Below are 17,821 nucleotides of genomic sequence, written 5' to 3'. Positions count from 1 at the left end.
ACCCAAACTATTCTATGATTCCATGATATGGGGAGAGAAATGCAGCTCCTGTAGAACTGAAATTTTTCCTGCTGGTTAACTCCTCTCCCTCCTCTTCCTCCTCTGACTGGCTTAGACCTGGGCATCCCTGCCACTGGCAGCTCTTCTTAGGTAAATGCAGCCAGACTTGCGCATGAACTTCATGAATGGCATTACCAGTACCTTAAAAATAGAACATTCCTCCATTTACTATTTTTGTTCTGCCCGTTTGTTCACTTTGCACCATCCCCCCTTTCAAGCCCTGCCCGTGCTTTTCAAACACTGGCTGAAAAATGAGGAGGTGGAGGAAGGGCGCACAGCCGTGCTGCACTGCGAGCTGACGAAACCCAATGCACCCGTGGAGTGGAGGAAAGGAGATATGGTGCTGCAGCCAAGTGACAAGTATGAGATCCGGCAAGAGGGGACACGTGTTGAGCTCTTCATCTATGATGCCGAGGCTCAGGATGCTGGCGATTATACGTGCGACTCGGGGGATCAGCAGACCACTGCATCGCTCCAAGTCAAAGGTAGGAGAAGCCTTGCTTGAAGGCAGAGAATTTGTGGCTGTGGCTGTCCTCCATAGGGGTGATAAGGCAGTTTTATCACTGAATTATCATTAACATTCTGTATATGCGAAGTACAACTGCAGGAAAGGGTTTGATCCGCGATTTGTCCTTCAAAGAATAATCTAGTGCCTTTTAAACCCAATGCTATTTCTGCAGTTGCAATTTTGATCTCTCTGTGAGAACTGGGAGCAAAACTGCAGCTGCTGCTAATGGAGGGTATGTACAAGAGCATTTAGAAAACTTGTCTGCTGCCGGACAATAAGAGTGGAGTATTTCACCATACCTAGAACAGGCCCGTTTTAAATGGAGCATGAGCAGCCCAAGATTTGTGGCTCTTTTTCTTTTCTTTGCGGCTACGTTTTTGGATTTTATAGTTTTATTCATTTTATAATTTTATATACTGATTCTATAATTTTATTAATTTTAAAGCAACAAGATCATGCTTTTAGATCCTGCATTTAGCCCCCATAACCAGCTCCTGTTCAGTGTGTGTGGTTTCAGCAATTAAATGTCCAAATGCTGTGATTGGTACTGCTGTGCCTCTAACTGCTTAAGCTGAAAATCGCGGGTATGCCCACATGAAGCCCCTTAGAGGTCCTGTGACCTATGGCGATCCTTTATGGAGCACCAGTGGACACCCTCACAGTACCAGCGGCTGATCCCCACCAGTGTCTGGCACAACTGAAAGCCTTGCTCTGGGCTTGGCCTTGCCAGCACCAAGTTGTGGTTCAGAAAGATGGGAACTGCCAAGCCGGAGAAGTTGCAAGCAAGTTTCTCACCTCTGAGCACTGTCACTGATGCAGTTGCTTCTCCACCGCAGTACTACCCGTGCTGTTTAACACTGAGCTGAAAAACGTAGAGTCTGAAGAAGGGGGAACGGCTGTCTTGCACTGTGAGATCTCCAAGCCGGACGCCCCTGTGGAGTGGAGAAAAGGAGGGGTGGTCATTCAGCCCAGCGACAAGTACGAGATGAAGCTGAAAGGCAGCATTGCTGAGCTGATCATCCATGGTGTAGAGCCTGATGACTGCGGGGATTATACCTGTAGCACCGGGTACGAGATCACCACAGGTTCTGTGTATGTGCAAGGTAAGGTGAAATGTGGTGGAAACGCTCCGATTTTGCTGCCTGGATTTCTTATTCCAAAATCTTTGACAGTAACTGGCCAAACTTGTCTCAGATGCAAATAGTTGAAAGTCCATTAATTTATTTCCTGATTTCAGTGAAGATATAAACACTTATATCCAGGCTGAGGTTGGAACAATGTTTATAAGTTAAGGTAGTTCCAAGTACTGACCATCCTGTGTACCACAGCAGGTGGTGGTACTGCTGAAAAACTATTTGCTTGGACCAGTGGTTGTAAAAAATACTGAAATTCTTGTTATTACTTCTATCATTGTTGATATTCTTATTACTCTTTTAAAGCGCTGTAAGTAAACATTTAAAACTTAAGCTACCTCTCCTCCTCATACAATGTCCGTGCAGATGGTCGCACACACAGGAGAGCCAGTCATGACCTGGTCATGGAGTAGAGTTTCCTCCCAAGGAAACAGTGTTTGCAGACACACACACTGCGCTTGCAAGTGGGTGAAGGATGGAAGGTGGTTTCTAAATCCCTTAAAGAAAATTTTAGCTCTTTTTTTCCCTGGAACAGCATTACAAGTTTAACTCTCCTGGACAACTGTTGCTTGGGCTAGTTCTGCAGGAAGCGACATGTATATGTTTATGCTTTTCTTTTCCTTTGGCACCTTCTCTTGCTCTGTTATACAGAAGAAGCAGCAGTCATAGTTTCTGGTTTAAAGAACACAGACGTCTTTGTGGGCGAGTCAGCCACATTCACCTGCGAGCTCTCCCACCCGGGCGTGAAGAACGTGCAGTGGTGGCTCGATGGATCTCCCCTTCACAACAACTTTGTGACTGAAATCTCTGAGCAGGACGGGATGATCCACACTTTAACCCTAAATGACGTGGCGTGCCATGACTCAGGCACTGTCACCTTCAGAGCTGGGTCTCTTATATCTTCAGCTAAATTATTAGTCAAAGGTATTTCGTTGTTAGAAAGAAACACATGGCCACCTCTGGACTTGCTCAGTGTGCTAGTGCTTCTGCCTTCCAGGCTACCCTTACGAAATTTCTTCACAGTTCTTCTGTGTCCTGCAACCCTCCACTTCTGCAAGTCACCCATACTCACGCCAGAAGTCTTAGACGTACAACCACATCGATTTTTTTCAGTGGTTCAGGTGAGGAAGGGTTGCAGGGTCAGGGCTGCTGCTTTCACCTGACATCGAAGTAGAGATGAACACAAACCCCTGTGGTAGCACCTGATTTTTTTATCTCCCCTTCAACTGTTTTTGTAATACCATGATATGTTATGTAGCTGGAAATTCACAAAATTACTGCTGTGCTGCTCCATAGCTAGGCTACTGGCGCTGAGCTCAGTACGCTCCCAAGACGAGATTTTGGTCTTGTTTTATTGTTGGTTCCAGAACTCTTCCTGGAAACCAGAGGCTATGTGACGTTGCAGTAACATAGTGACAAAATGAGCCTCGTTTGTGGACTGCCACGGTCATCACTGCACTAGCAAAGCTTTCTGGTCTGTTGAATACATATTTTTCTCATTTGGTAAGGGTAGCCACGAGCCGCAAATAACACTGAGCTCCAGACTTGATAAAGCAAGCTCCTTCACATCCAGTCCTTTTATAGCCATTGGGAAAAGCTGTTATTTTTCAGACAAAAGTAACACTTATTCCTTGCTTGGAAAAGGGATTTGTATATACGGAGATATAAAGAGTTAAGAGTTCTTTATTAAAATCTACCCCCATGCTATAACTGTCTACCATAACAGGAATGATCCACAATATGGAATTGTAGTCAGTGGTTGATGTCTCCTTCTCTGTATAACGTGTCCCTTGTACATTCAGAAAATTTAACACTCTGCAAAGATAAAATGCCAGATCACTTCCTCCTAATATCAGAATTATGCAGCAACAACATGGTGTGCAAACCTACAAATCCCAGGTCCATTTGTATCAATTTTGAGTTTCACATTTTCAGAGTCAGAACCTGGTTCTGAGCTCTCTAGACAAAGAACTCCAGTGGGCCCAGAACATAAATTAAAAAGAAATGCATCGTTAAGCATTCTACTCAGTCAAATAAAGGGCTCCTGAGAAGTTTTCATTTCACAGAATCACAGCATCATTAATGTTGGAACGGACCTCTGGAGATCATCTAACTCATGCTAGTATATATATGTATGTGGATATTTTGGGCATCTTTTAAGGCAAGATTTCTTTAATGTGAACCTGAATCACAGTAGTATATGACTATAATTGGATTAGGATGAGAAAGGTATTTAAAAAACACTCCAGTTACACTGTGCTCAATAACACTTGATTTAATAAGAAAGTAAAACACTAGTAAAATTCTAACTGTGCTTGTATTAACAGCCCATTTCGTGCACTTTATTTTGCACAGAAATTAAAAAATAGATCTGTCTTTGAACTAGGTGTATTTCAGTCTATCTAGCTATCCATGGCTTGTTCTTCATCAAGGAACAAGTTGTCTTTCTCTCTGTTCCATGTGCCCCATTCTCAGGGTGTAAGGTGTGCTTGTAACTGGATATACTCTATAATAAGTGAGATCTCATGATCTCAGCTTTTCTTGTTGGGCCTTCACAATATCATTGCCCTACAACCGCATTCATTCGGTGGCCCAGCATGATGGCATCTTCACGTATGGGTGGGGGGAAAATGGAAAAGGTTGAAGGAGCTGCTGCCTTCTTCTGACCCCTTTGGGCGGGGTGAGAATTACAGGCCCCAGTGTACACGTTGGCTCCTAAGTCCCAGGGAGCTTTCTGCCATTCTGCATGGCTGAATAGGGCCACCAAGGTCTCAGCCTAGCAGTGGCAAAGAGTAATGGGACACTGGAACCAGGACGCCTTCTTTCTGTAAGACCACAGGTGACATTTGCTGTGAGGAGCACATGTCTGCATCTTATGAAAGGCGACGGTATTGTACTCCCCAGCTGCACAGATACCTTCTTGCTTCTTCAAAGCGTAACCAAAACATCTGTATGATCTGCCATTGATGCCTCCTCTCCTTAAACACACATGCAGACACACGGAGTGGTACAGGGAGCCTTAGAGAGCAGGATCAAGCCTTGCAACAAGTTTCCAAAAGACATTTGCAAAACTATCTTTGCTTCCCAAGGTCTGCTAGTAGCATCCCAAATCCTCAAGATTTGGGACCAGTTTCAAGAGGAGCATTCCAGACAGAGGACCAGTGTAGTTTATTCTAGCTGGCTTGTGATCAGAACAACTATTTGAAAGATAAGGACATATATCAGCTTTCTCTGACTGTCATCTTTTTATGTCCCATTGTAGCCCTATCAATTTTTTTGGGAAGTTGACATAGTGCTGCTGAGAAGGCTGTGGCAGTGAGACTTCCATTTTCAGGCTTCATTGAGATTTTTCTTTTTAGCATATATGTTGCAGTTGTATGCGGGCGGTCCAATTCAACATCTCAGGAGGGACTCCTTGGCTGTTTTGGAAGCTCACAATATTTTGAGGTTAGATATATCTACTGTGCCCTCCAGGTGCCTCCCAAGAAGCAGAGCTAGTATTTTGAAAGAAAGACTGGATGCTTAAAAGCAGCCTCGTGGATCTCACCTTCTTCAGAAGAGCTGCATATCCAGCTTCTCTCCTCATTTTATGGGCTCTCAGTCTGAGATTGCAATGGTTCATGGTGCATCTCTAGATCAGCTCCTGTAAAGGAAATAATACGATTTTTCCCCAGACTATGTCTCTGTTGCAAAGGAACACATGGTTAATCAAAACAATAGTACCTGTCTCCTGTGAAGTGCCCTTTTTTGTTACAGTTGTCCTGGATCTTTGCTCCTCGTGCTGCCTATGACTCCTGCCACATAGCCATCGCCACCGCAGGATGGGACTGAGGATTTGCATTTGAGTATTACATTTCTTTCCAATGAGTGGTTGCAGTTTGCTCATACAAGGAGCCTCCAGTAGAGTTTGTGGCATTTTCCTATTGCTATGTGAAGTTGAGAGTTACAGGGAACCACCCACAGCAGCCCATCCGTTGCAGTCCTCTGTCTCACACTTGCGCTCCTGCCACATTCTGGAAAGCAGAAGTGTTTCGCATCCAGTGCTTCCTAGTCTGGAGGATTTCGGCAGCGCTGGGAGAAAAACTAAGCCTGGAGGGAAGCCCAGCAGATGTTCTGCAGAGATGTTCATATTCAGGACTGTTAAAGCACAAGCCTTAATTGCTGGTGGCCCATTTTCCAGTGTGATAGTTATATTCTAATGTACCAGTTTTGCTTCAATCCCGTTTGATGCTGACACAAGCACAGACTAAACTGCTAATCCCCAGTGTGCCCAGCCAGCTTCCTGCTTGCACTGCCACTCTGCTTGCTCCCCACCGGCTCTGTGCTTGTCAAAAATCTCTAAGTTGCCATTTCCATGGGGATCCACTAATGCATGTCCTTCCTGACGTGTTGGTTAACAGATCCAACCATTGAAGTGGTCAGTCCCATGCAGGATATAACTGTTGATGAAGATGGCACAGCAGAGTTCATATGCCAATATTCTAGGCCAGTACACGCCATATGGAAGAAAAATGATCAGGAAATACATGCAGATGGGCAGCGAGTGATTATCGATCAGGACTGGAATGTAAGCATGCTAAAAATTAAACCTACGGTACCAGAAGACACTGGCATCTATTCTTGTGAAGCTGAAGGCACTAAAGTGATGGCTGCACTTGATGTTCAAGGTGAGGTCTTCCAGCCAAAGAGGAAGACTATCATGGGTTCCAAATAAGAGGTGGAAAAATCATGGCAGCACCTCACAATAAGTGACACATCAGATACCCGCTCTTTGGTGTTCAGTCCAGTTCTGATAGCGATGATAAAAGTAGTTGGGAGTTAATGGGAATTGAATGAAACTGCAGCATTTCACTGGAGCTTAGTTCTAATTAACGCTCACTTATTACACCACTTACAAGTCATACCTCTTCTACAATGAACTGGAACATCAGTGTTTTCTGCTGAATTCTTGTAAAATCACAGATGTAATGTTGGTCCAAAGGAATAATAAGACGACTTTTTGCTGTTACAGAGTGCTTTTTATACACAGTGTACCTCAAAACCAGTAGCTAATGGATAGTGTGGAATTTCATTTTATTTTCAGCTAAGCTAAGGTAGCTTGGTATTTTACTTATTTCAAATACTGATCACTCGGGAACTACCTTCTCACTTGGCATCAGCATTTGTGAAGGCCCTGAGAAACAGTAAATAAAAATATTAACAATAGGTTTAGGATTTTATATTGATGTTTCTTATTTTTTTTCTGCTGTGAATGGAATTGTTGTTTTTGGTCACCAGGTGAATTAGTAGGATCAGCAAGAGCAATAGTCCTGATCTGATTTCTGAATATTTGTGTTTTGTTAGGCAATTATGCCCTCTTGCTTAACAAGAGTTGTGAGTACAGAGGAGCAGGGTATTATTCATTATAATATTTTCTACATTGATAAGCACTTTCCATTTTAGGGATTTAAAAAGATGTTAATGAACATAATCTAAAAGCTTCCCAGAGGAGGTGGGATTTGCAATTGGCTGCTTTTCATAGTTAGGGAAACCAGTGCTCCAAAAGTGCACAAATAAACAGGATTTGTTCTAACAAAATTATACATTCTCCAAGGATTCACAAACCCCTTATTGTTCCCTATAAGTACGAATATTATAAAATACAGATTTTTTTAGTAACTCATGCTTTTTGGTTTTTTTGCTATTAAATAAATTGTTCAGCTTTTTTTTTTTTTTTTTTTTTTTTTTTTTTAAATAAATTGTTTTGTTTTTTTTTTTTTTTTTTTTTTTTTTTTTGCTTAGAACAATTCCAGATAATGGTTCTAGAGATCTAAACAGGAACGTCTCAGGGCGTTGGTTTATATTATAGATCATGCTGACCATTGTATGATATTTGTGTAAACTGTATTTACTCAACCATGTGTTCCCACTTGTTGTGCATGTAATTTGTCCGTGTAGCTGGTCTAACACGAATTATATTCACATGCACCAGCCCACATTTAATTTTGCATCAGGCTGATTGCTTATGTACAAATGCCAACTGATGCATGACTCTGAGGGCAAATGGAGTGTGTAGATATATGCATGTGTCTGACTGCACAATTCACCATAAATGCACGAGAAAAATAAGCCTTATACATTATCACAGAGCTTTTGTAATAATTCAGAAATTTACTATTCAAAATACTGTTAATGCAGGTTTTAACTTTTTGTGTGTTTCCTAGAGGCAGACTTTTTAACTCAGATGATAGTCACTATAGCTTCGCCAGCTATAATATTCTCTCATATTTGCTTTGCATGAAAGGTAGTAAGACTTTATCATGAGCTGTCAGTGGATTCGCCTCTCCCCAATTATGATGATAATTGCGCTGCCTGGGAGATCTGTGGGAAATGTTTCCTGCTGTGGGACAGAAGGAATTTGATTATACTTTATCTTTCTGAGCTATCCCTTCCTATCGACTGTTGGCCTGATTCATTGAAACACCAACATTTTTTTCTTTATTTGTAAAAACAGAAGTCAGGTTTCTGGAGGAAGTCTAGATGGTCCTAGAGGTTTATCATTATTTTTAAACTATCATAGAATCATAGAATCATTAAGGTTGGAAAAGACTTCTAAGATCATCCAGTCCAACCGTCAACCCAACACCACCATGCCCACTAAACCATCTCCCTAAGCGCCTCATCTACACGTCTTTTAAATACCTCCAGGGATGGTGACTCCACCGCTTCCCTGGGCAGCCTGTTCCAAGGCCTGACCACTCTTTCAGGAAAGAAATTTTTCCTAATGTCCAATCTAAACCTTCCCTGGCGCAACTTGAGGCCATTTCCTCTCGTCCTATCGCTGGTTACTTGGGAGAAGAGACCGACCCCCCCCTCGCTACAACCTCCTTTCAGGTAGTTGTAGAGCGCGATGAGGTCTCCCCTCAGCCTCCTCTTCTCCAGGCTAAACAGCCCCAGTTCCCTCAGCCGCTCCTCATCAGACTTGTGCTCCAGACCCTTCACCAGCTTCGTTGCCCTTCTCTGGACACGCTCCAGCACCTCAGTGTCCTTCTTGGAGTGAGGGGCCCAAAACTGAACACAGGACTCGAGGTGCGGCCTCACCAGGGCTACTTAAAACGTTTACTACTTAAAACGTTTTAAAATATGGTATTGTGTTAGAGCATGGTTGAAATCAACAGCTAAACCTACAAGCACAATTTATCATATCCACATCCTTTCCATCAGCTTTCCAGCAGTGGGAATCATCCAGTGCTCCGAGGCTTGTTAATATTCAGATATGCATGGCCAAACAATTAATACTGTTCGTTGTCCTTCTTTGCTAGCCAAGAACAGCATTGTCCAAGGCTTGGAGAATGTGGAAGCCGTGGAAGGAGGGGAAGCCCTCTTTGAATGTTATCTTTCCAAGCCCGAGTGCTACAATTACAACTGGCTGATTGACGATGAACCTGCCAAAACTACAGAAAACACTGAGATGGTTTACTTTGAAAATGGACGCAGGCATCTTCTGCTGCTGAAGAACCTAACTCCCCAGGACAGCTGCAGGGTGACTTTTATGTGCAGCGACGCGGTGACCTCAGCCTTCCTGACGGTGAAAGGTAACTGAAGCACTCGTGCATGGGGAGTCTTGAATTTCTGGTTGGAAAGGGCAAATGAACCAGGAAAATATGATGAGTAGCAGAGAGGAAAAGTTGCATTTGTTGCTACTAAGAAGTTGCAACTACCTAAGTCGTCTTCCCACACAGTAACTGGATGATGTTTTACAATTTCCTTTTTTTTCTTGTTCCGTATGCCATGACACAGGTATAAGCAGCATCAGTTGGCAATGAGTTAGCAGCAAATGACTGCCTTACAGTTGTCATTATTCTGATGAGTTGGGTTGTGTTTATAGGGCTTTAGAGACGAGAGTTGTATCAGCAACAATATTATCTCTGCATCCTTGTATTTTATGCTATTACTGGAGACCCCTGTGGGGATCAGAACCCCTTTCAGAGTACAAGAACAGCCATCCTCAGTCACAGCATGGTATCTCCATTGTGGTTTTCTGCTACATGGGAAAAGAAAGACATTGCTAGGTTGGTTTTTGCTCCTGAAAGTTTTGGAAAGTTTCAGTCCCCAATGATACCTTCTGTTCTAGTGATATACATAACCTCCCTTTTAATGATCTCCTTGGTCTCCAAGGCCTGACTGTCTGGAGCTTCAGCATAAATAGTCACAAAATCTCTTGCTTGTATTTGTTTCTGTCACTGAGGGCTTGATTACCTATTTTTATCTACAGGATGGCGCCTACAGATCTTGCAGCCTCCCACAGATGTGGAGGTCTCTCCGGGGGAGAAAGCTACATTTAGCTGTGTTCTAAGTGAAGCTGTGCCAATCGCTGAAGTTGCCTGGTATAGCAATGACATGGAGATCCAGTCGGATGAGGACTGGGAGGTACAAGCAGATGGAAACAAATACAAACTTCTTCTGAAAAAAGCCCAGCCGCATCATTCTGGAGAGGTGACCTTTGCTTCCAGGGAAGCAATTGCATCAGCCAAGTTATCTGTGATAGGTAAGTGTCCGTCGTTCTAGCCCAGTGGCACTTGAAATCTCAGACTTTGGAATTGAGCTGCAACATTGAATTTTCTAATCTTTGCACTGATTCTTTCCTCTTTGCCTTGCATGTCCCAAGCTAGCATTCTTAGTCTGAGAAGATACTACTGGGCAACTTGTTCTTTGACCAGAAATAGTCACCTCATCAGAAGAAAATTATATCAGGCTAGCGATGGTAGAGACGTTCACCAGCTTTCTTTAGCTGCAGTCTTTTGTAAAATGTAACAGAGAGTCTAACAGAAATCAATTTACTCAGAGTTCAACATCACCCTCAGCAAACGTGGACATGGGAGGGAGCTGAACTGGAGTGCACACAGAAAAATTATCCAGGGCAGCAGAGAACTCTTTGAAATCTGCTAATCTACTCAAGTGCAGGGCAACCAGCTTTCCAGATTAATGAGTTGCATATTAAAATCTTCATGTGGGTGAGATCGAGGAAACACACACCTTGCCCTTCAGAGAGCTCTTTCACAAGTGGAAAAGATGATAGTTCCCTAATTCCCTCGTGGGGCAGGTTAGACCAATGATTCATCAGTGTCCATTCCAGCACCCAAGGTCTGGCTTCTTCCCACAGTGGGATAGGTGGGTCACTCAGCAAGGGTCACGCCAGCACAACCCCAGTGATGGTTATGAGATAATTGCAATGTGTTTTAGCTGTACACTGTAGTTGGGATGTTCAAGAGCCATTGATTGACCATCCATTCTTTAAATTATTACAGGTAGTCTGATTGTCTAATGATTTCTGAGACTTGAGAGATCTCTGATATATTCCAGTCATTTCCACAAAAAAATTGGTTGTTGATGGATTTAAAACAGCATTATCTTATTTTGGGCACCTACATTTTAGGAACTGAAAAATACTATCCTCATGAACTCCTCCTGTTGACAAGTTTTCTGTATGAAATCTGGCTGAAAATAGAGACAAGAAGTTTTTATGTTATGTTTGTGGTGTCCAGAATTAAAAAACTGGCTGTTGACCTTATTTGCCTTTAATTTGTTGGATTGGTACATCGTGGCAAGTCATTTACTTTGTAAATGCCTTGAACTTGAAGACTAAAAGAATTATTTCTGTCTTCTAAGCCAAAGTGTAAATTAAGTAAGGACCATTTTCCAATGTATCGAGTATGATCATCAGTAGCCAATCTGGTAGGACACCAGACCATTCCCATTATGTACTTATTTGTCATTGCCTGATGCTGTGACATATATAGCAATTACACAGAAATTGAGTGACTTGCTATTAAATTACTGGAGTTACTCTGTAGTCCAACAATAACTTGATTTCCATTAAGGTCAGACCTGAAAGAAATATGATCAAGGCCCAAAAGTACTTGAAGTTTTCAGCTAAGTTCCTTGATAATATGAACAGCATAGGGTTATCTTTATTTTGAGCTGGGTGGGACAAAGCAGCAGGAAAACATCACAACATGTGGCATTAACTATGTGAGATGATAGCTGGAAAATGAATGTTTGTCATTAGATCAGGGCAGACAAAGAAAAACTCAATGGTGCACAGGGATGTCTCCCGGTCATGGGCATGTACCCACTCAACTCTACAATAAGACAAATACTGAATCTGTTGCGCTTCCTTCTCGTTGCTTCTAGAAGGCTCTTGGTTGTTTTAGTGTAAAGCATTATTGCTCATGTCGTACATCACGGGACCTCTGTTGTGCCTTCAGCCCGCCCCGATCCACCTGAAGAACCAGAAGTTTTAAGTAAGAACAGCCACTCTGTAACTCTGTCTTGGTACAAGCCGTTGAGCGACGGCGGTTGTGACATCCTAGGCTACAATGTGGAGAGGAAAATCCCAGGTATTGGCTGGCAGTCATGCAGCAAGGGCATTATTCAAAACACGGAGTTTATGGTGGACGATCTCACCCCGGGTGAATCCTACAGATTCCGCGTCTCAGCTATAAACAAAGTTGGGGCCAGCGAGCCGGTGCACTTCCCTCAGATGGTGCGGCTAGGTGAGAACGGAGAGATGCCCCCATGGAGGACGGCAAGCTGCTGTAGACCTTGTGTTTCGCATGGCATGCCTGCTTCACCCGTTCCAGGCATCTCCTGGAAGAGTTCACTCTGTAACGTCTTTCAGTGCTTTGCTGCCAACATAATAGAGGAGAAAGAGCTTGGAAAAATTGTTCTGGGCTGCCGCAAACAAAACCTGCCACGTTGTTAGTACTCAACGCTTATTTTCTCCAAACTGCATCAAGCTGTCTTGCAGCCTGCACTGCATCCATGTGTTGTCCGGTCACCATGAGTTTCTTCTCTGGTGGAGTTAGGATGGAATGAGTCAAAAGGGGCATGTTGGAATGCGTTCGGGGTAACCAAGACCCTGGTACCAATGCAGTGGGTGGGCAGTGCTGTCTTCTTCACCCATCTTTCTCTTTCGTTATATTATTTGTGTATCTTTTTCAATAACCCCCACAAAGAAATGCTGGAGGACACAGTTCCTTTGCTGTCTGTTGGTGAAAGTTTGGAAGCTACAGTGGGATGGATAGCCACTCCCTCAACTTTTCTTTCCTTGCAACTCTTTCTGCGATAGCCGAGTGCCCAACAAATTCCTCAAAGTGAGAATAATAATAAAAAAATCCTCTTACTTAAGGCTCAGATACGCGGTGATGTTTTTGCAACATAACAACTGCCAATGCTGGACCCTGGTAACTGCATACGCTGACTTTGTCTACAACAAACCCGAGGCATTTTGGGCAGTGGTCCCCTCACCCCGGTGAAATGTGCAGAGGGGCAGGTCACGCTCAGGAGCGTGCTGCTTTTGGGAACTCAGCTGTGTGCTTTACACCCCAGTCAACATCTCCGCATTTAATGCGTCGTATAAACAGCATGCCATTGGCAGGGCTCCTTCCAAAGTAAAAAAGATAGAGATTTTTTTTTTTTTTTTTTTTTAAATTCTTTATGCTTTTTAAGTATTTTTACTCTTACTAAGCTAGTGTAAATAGATATGATTTTTTTTTTTTTTACTTTTAAGGCTGGGATGAATGCTGCTTTTAATAATCTCTTTTCTTTTTTATTCTTTTTATTGTTTCTTTCTTGTGTCACTTCAGAACTGCTTCACTTCTAAACTTTAAGATCTTTTAGAATCTGTAGGACTGCTTGAATACTGGTGATGGGTAAATGAAGACCAGCAAATAAACACAGGAATGTGAAAAATGCAACCACTTTTGCATGTATATATTTAAATGGAGCTGGTTTAACAGCTGGAAGAGCTTGTAAAGTTATTTTGTTATTATCTTTGGAAATGCAAACTTTGGATGCTGCCAGTATTTTTTTTTTTTTTCCTTTGTTGTCTACAACAGCTAAAGAATCTATAAATGAAGGATGGGATGCTTGGATATTTTATAGCGTGATCTCTGGCCTTAAAGGCAGATTATGATACTTTCTTTGTGTTAATTTACTTTTTTGTAATTACAGAGCCTCCAGTTACAGTCACCCATCCTTTGGTGGGAGGATCAGTCTCAGAAGGGGAGGCGGCTCGCTTGGAGTGCAAATTGTCAAGTGAAACTGAGGAGAGAGTGACATGGTTCAAAGGAAAAGAACAAATACAAGCTGGAGGGAGATACGAGATCCTCTCTGATGGAAAAAAGCAGATACTCATTATTCATGCATTTAAACCTGAAGATCAGGACACATACACCTGCATGGTTTCTCCAGAAGTCAAATCTGTTGCCAGCTTGTGTCTTGAAGGTACAGAGAGTGCAATCCTGTGATGTTAAAACAGTTCTGTTTATGGACATCCAGGGGCATCTCCACAGCTTGGACTGGAATTCATTTTCTTTTACAAGCTGTGATAACAATCCACAAAGAATTGTTATCTTCCTGTTCAGTTTTGCCCAGTATGTTTCTGAATCCCTAGCAGCTTTGAGCTGCTCAGATAAGATTTTCTTGAATTAGATATTTAAGGTGTGATACAGTCGTCCCTATGTGGGTTTCTGGTGCCTTTTCATAGACTCATAGAATCATAGAATCATTAAGGTTGGAAAAGACCTCTAAGATCATCGAGTCCAACCGTCAACCCAACACCACCATGCCCACTAAACCATGTCCCTAAGCGCCTCATCTACACGTCTTTTAAATCCCCCCAGGGATGGTGACTCCACCACTTCCCTGCGCAGCCTGTTCCAAGGCCGGAATGCTCTTTCAGCAAAGAAATTTTTCCTAATGTCCAATCTAACCCTCCCTTGGCGCAACTTGAGGCCATTTCCTCTCGTCCTATCGCTGGTTACTTGGGAGAAGAGACCAACCCCCACCTTGCTACAACCTCCTTTCAAGTCGTTGTAGAGCGCGATGAGGTCTCCCCTCAGCCTTCTCTTCTCCAGGCTAAACAGCCCCAGTTCCCTCAGCCGCTCCTCGTAAGACTTTTGCTCTAGGCCCTTTTGAGATGCTTTAGGGTATTCTGCCCAGCTTTCAGCTGCCACTTCAGAAAGTGAGAGCTCTTTTGTATGTTCTGCATGGTCTCTGCCAAGCCCCCTGTCCTAGACATCCCAAATGGCTTTAGGTCATAGTGCTTAGGAAGCTGAATTGTGGCCCTGCGGTGGGATTCGGTCGCCCACACACAGGCATCTAGGGCCATCGAGGCACTTCAGGATATCACCCCTGGCCTCCATCTCCTTCTGCAGAGGGACCCAGAGCACTCATAGGTCCTGCATTGTATCTGAGAGCCACATGTGGGTGTCCCAGACAACCTGGCACATCTCAGATGGCACTGGGCACTAGGCAGAGGCAAGTCAGTGTGTCTCAGAGGGTGAGTCACAACCTTCAGACTTAGACAGTCTAAACTGAAGTATCTGCAGGCAGATATCTCCACATGAGGCGGGAGTCTCAGCTCCCACTACAACCAGTGGAGATCTATTCAAGCCAGTCAGTGAAGCCCTGTCTAGCAGTAAAATAGGATGATCCTGGAATAGCTTTCCAGGCTCCACTGACAGTCTTAACCAGATATTCATTGACTGCAACATTCAAAAAGGGCAGAAATTTATTTAATGGGTTCAAATGTGAGAGGAAGAGAAAAAAAAATGTTGTTTGGCCGTGTTTTATGTGTATGCATAGAATCACAGGATAGTTGAGTTTGGAAAGGACTTCCAGAGATAGTGTAGTCCATCCCCTGCTCAAAGCAGGGTCACCTAGAACAAGTTGCCCAAGACCACGTCCAGTCATATTAATTTCACATTTTGTTCTCAACAGAATGCTTAGTTAAATGCCACTGATACTCTTCTGCCCAGGCTTTAGAATAACGTTTCCACGTGCTTTCTCAGAGCTTGCTCACAAACTTTTAACATCTTTTTAATTCTCCACAGTTCCCACAGTGACAATGCTAAAAGAGATCGCCAGGGAAGCACCCCGTGCAAGCCAACCAGAAGAGCTGGTGGATGGCCATGTCCAGCCCAGCTTGCCCCCTGAGGCTGCTCAGGAGGGAGACCTTCACCTCCTGTGGGAAGCCCTGGCCAAGAAACGCCGGATGAGTCGGGAGCCCACCTTGGATTCCATCAGCGAGGTGCCTGAAGAGGATGACAAGCTTCAGAAGTTAAGGAAGGAGGAAGCAGAGATGTCTCACTATTACTCAGAAGAGTACTCCACGTGTGATGAGCTGGCTAGGACAGGAGAAGCAGATTTCTCTTTCACAAGCTCAGATGATGAGTCTAGAGCTGGGACTCCATCACTGGTGAACTACCTCAAGAAAGCTGGGAAGACAAGTGTCAGTGTTACTAGCAAGGTTCAGTCCATCTCCACAGGCAAATTATGGAAACAGTGGGAGAAATCCAGTGTGGAGACTGTTGTGACTACCCCAGCTGCTAAGCCAGCTGAACCAGAAATACCAGATTTAGATGATCCTTCTATGAACAAGGCCGCTGTGAAGATCCAGGCTGCTTTCAAAGGCTACAAAGTCAGGAAAGAGATCAAGCAACAAGAGTGCCCAGTGTTTACTGAGACCCTCAAAGATTTCTCTGGTGAGCCTGGAAGCACTCTCCACCTTGAGTGTGTGGCCCACAGCAAAACCGACATGAAAGTCCGTTGGCTGAAAGATGGGGAAGAGCTTTCAGATGGTCGCTATTATCACATAGATAATTACAGTGATGGGACCTGCTCTTTGATTATCACTGGTCTGGACAAGAAAGATGCAGGTAAATACACCTGTGAGGCATCCAATAAATTTGGCAAGGTTTCACAGAGTGCTAAGGTGGTTATTGGCACTCAGGAACCTCAAGTTCTTCGTAAGGAGAAGCAGGTTAAACAAAGCACTGACAGTGAGACAGAGAGCTCGTCTGGCAGTGAGCTGGATGATGCTTTCCGTAAAGCAGGAAGGAGACTTCATAGACTCTTCTGGGCCAAGATCTCAACAGAGATATCTGATGTGGAGGAAGAGCTCTTTGTCAGTGCAGATGAAGGGGACATAGAGGTGGTCGACCATCAGACGTATCGTGAGGATGACAAGTACATCTACATCAAGTTTGAAATCTTGTCTGAGGCAAAAACTGCCGCCACTCGATTCAGAGAGATGTTTGGTGCTCTGGGAATTCCTGTGGAGATTGACATTTTGGAACAAGGCCCTAAAAAAATTGAATTGCGTATTGGGAAGGCAACACCACCCACCCATGGGAAGTTTGCACCACCAGTAGTGAGACCTCCACCACCTTTGCTGACTTCTGATACAGGTAGGTGAAGCAAACCTGTTTATTCTTTGGAAAAGATAGCTGGAGCAGGTCAGAATGTAATCTTTTCACTCACAAATAATTTCTGAAAACACTTTGGTTTTCATTTGGTGCAGATATTTTTCTGGAAACTTTGCACTTCTGGAAAAACTGATGAATTTTTTATTCTTTTTCATTTTGAGGGAGAGGAGGGAGGTTAGTGATGAAGGAGGGGGCTGCGAAGTATTCACTTATCTACAAAGCTGCTTTTTGCAATAGAAATGTCCCCTGCTACAATAATATGGCCATAAATGCTACAATTATTATACTTAAATAAATGAAACAGTTTTCAGAACAGTCCTGGTGGAGACAAGACGTTTCAGCAAGGAGAGGAACAGAGTCAATGTATAGTTTGCAGCTGTGGTATTGCAATGCTTATGGTGTAATGGAATATCTTCATGGTGTTTGTCAGGGAGTTTCTTCTTGACTGTTTTCATAGAGAAAAGATATCACTCTGCAATTAAAAAACCTAGAAACCAGAAGTCTTCAGGCACTGGGCAGCAGTGCTCTTAAAATACATCTTTTAACACAACCAGGTTTTTTCTTTCTTCTCTCCTAACTACCCTGACTTTAGCTCCCATGTTCATGACTGAGCTCCAAAACCAAGAGGTACAAGATGGATATCCAGTCAGCTTTGACTGCATTGTCGTTGGCAAACCGCTCCCCACGGTTCGCTGGTTCAAGGATGGGAAAGCTATTGAAGAAAACGATCATTACATGATCAATGAGGACCAGGAAGGGTGCCATCAGCTGATCATCACAGCTGTGGTCCCCACCGACATGGGTGTTTACCGTTGCCTCGCTGAAAACAACATGGGAGTTGCTTCAACCAAAGCTGAGCTTCGAGTGGA

General features: G+C 43.5%; 1 protein-coding gene across 1 annotated transcript in view; it reads left to right on the top strand.

The window, feature by feature from the left end:
• The first annotated feature begins 172 nt into the window (after positions 1 to 172).
• Positions 173 to 17,821, top strand: part of LOC104079383 (obscurin-like) — a 51,696-nt gene continuing 34,047 nt past the window's right edge. The window contains exons 1-9 of the mRNA XM_009581413.1: positions 173 to 545; positions 1,405 to 1,671; positions 9,003 to 9,275; positions 9,956 to 10,228; positions 11,949 to 12,287; positions 13,738 to 13,968; positions 15,579 to 16,462; positions 16,508 to 16,934; positions 17,545 to 17,821. Of these exons, the coding sequence (XP_009579708.1) occupies positions 173 to 545; positions 1,405 to 1,671; positions 9,003 to 9,275; positions 9,956 to 10,228; positions 11,949 to 12,287; positions 13,738 to 13,968; positions 15,579 to 16,462; positions 16,508 to 16,934; positions 17,545 to 17,821 (3,344 nt within the window). The remainder of the gene's footprint in view (positions 546 to 1,404; positions 1,672 to 9,002; positions 9,276 to 9,955; positions 10,229 to 11,948; positions 12,288 to 13,737; positions 13,969 to 15,578; positions 16,463 to 16,507; positions 16,935 to 17,544) is intronic.

Source organism: Fulmarus glacialis, unplaced genomic scaffold (assembly GCF_000690835.1).
Source record: "Fulmarus glacialis isolate BGI_N327 unplaced genomic scaffold, ASM69083v1 scaffold1617, whole genome shotgun sequence".
NCBI classification, from domain to species: domain Eukaryota; kingdom Metazoa; phylum Chordata; class Aves; order Procellariiformes; family Procellariidae; genus Fulmarus; species Fulmarus glacialis.
Note: the sequence above shows the minus strand (reverse complement) of the source record. Positions and strands in the feature narration are given on the sequence as shown.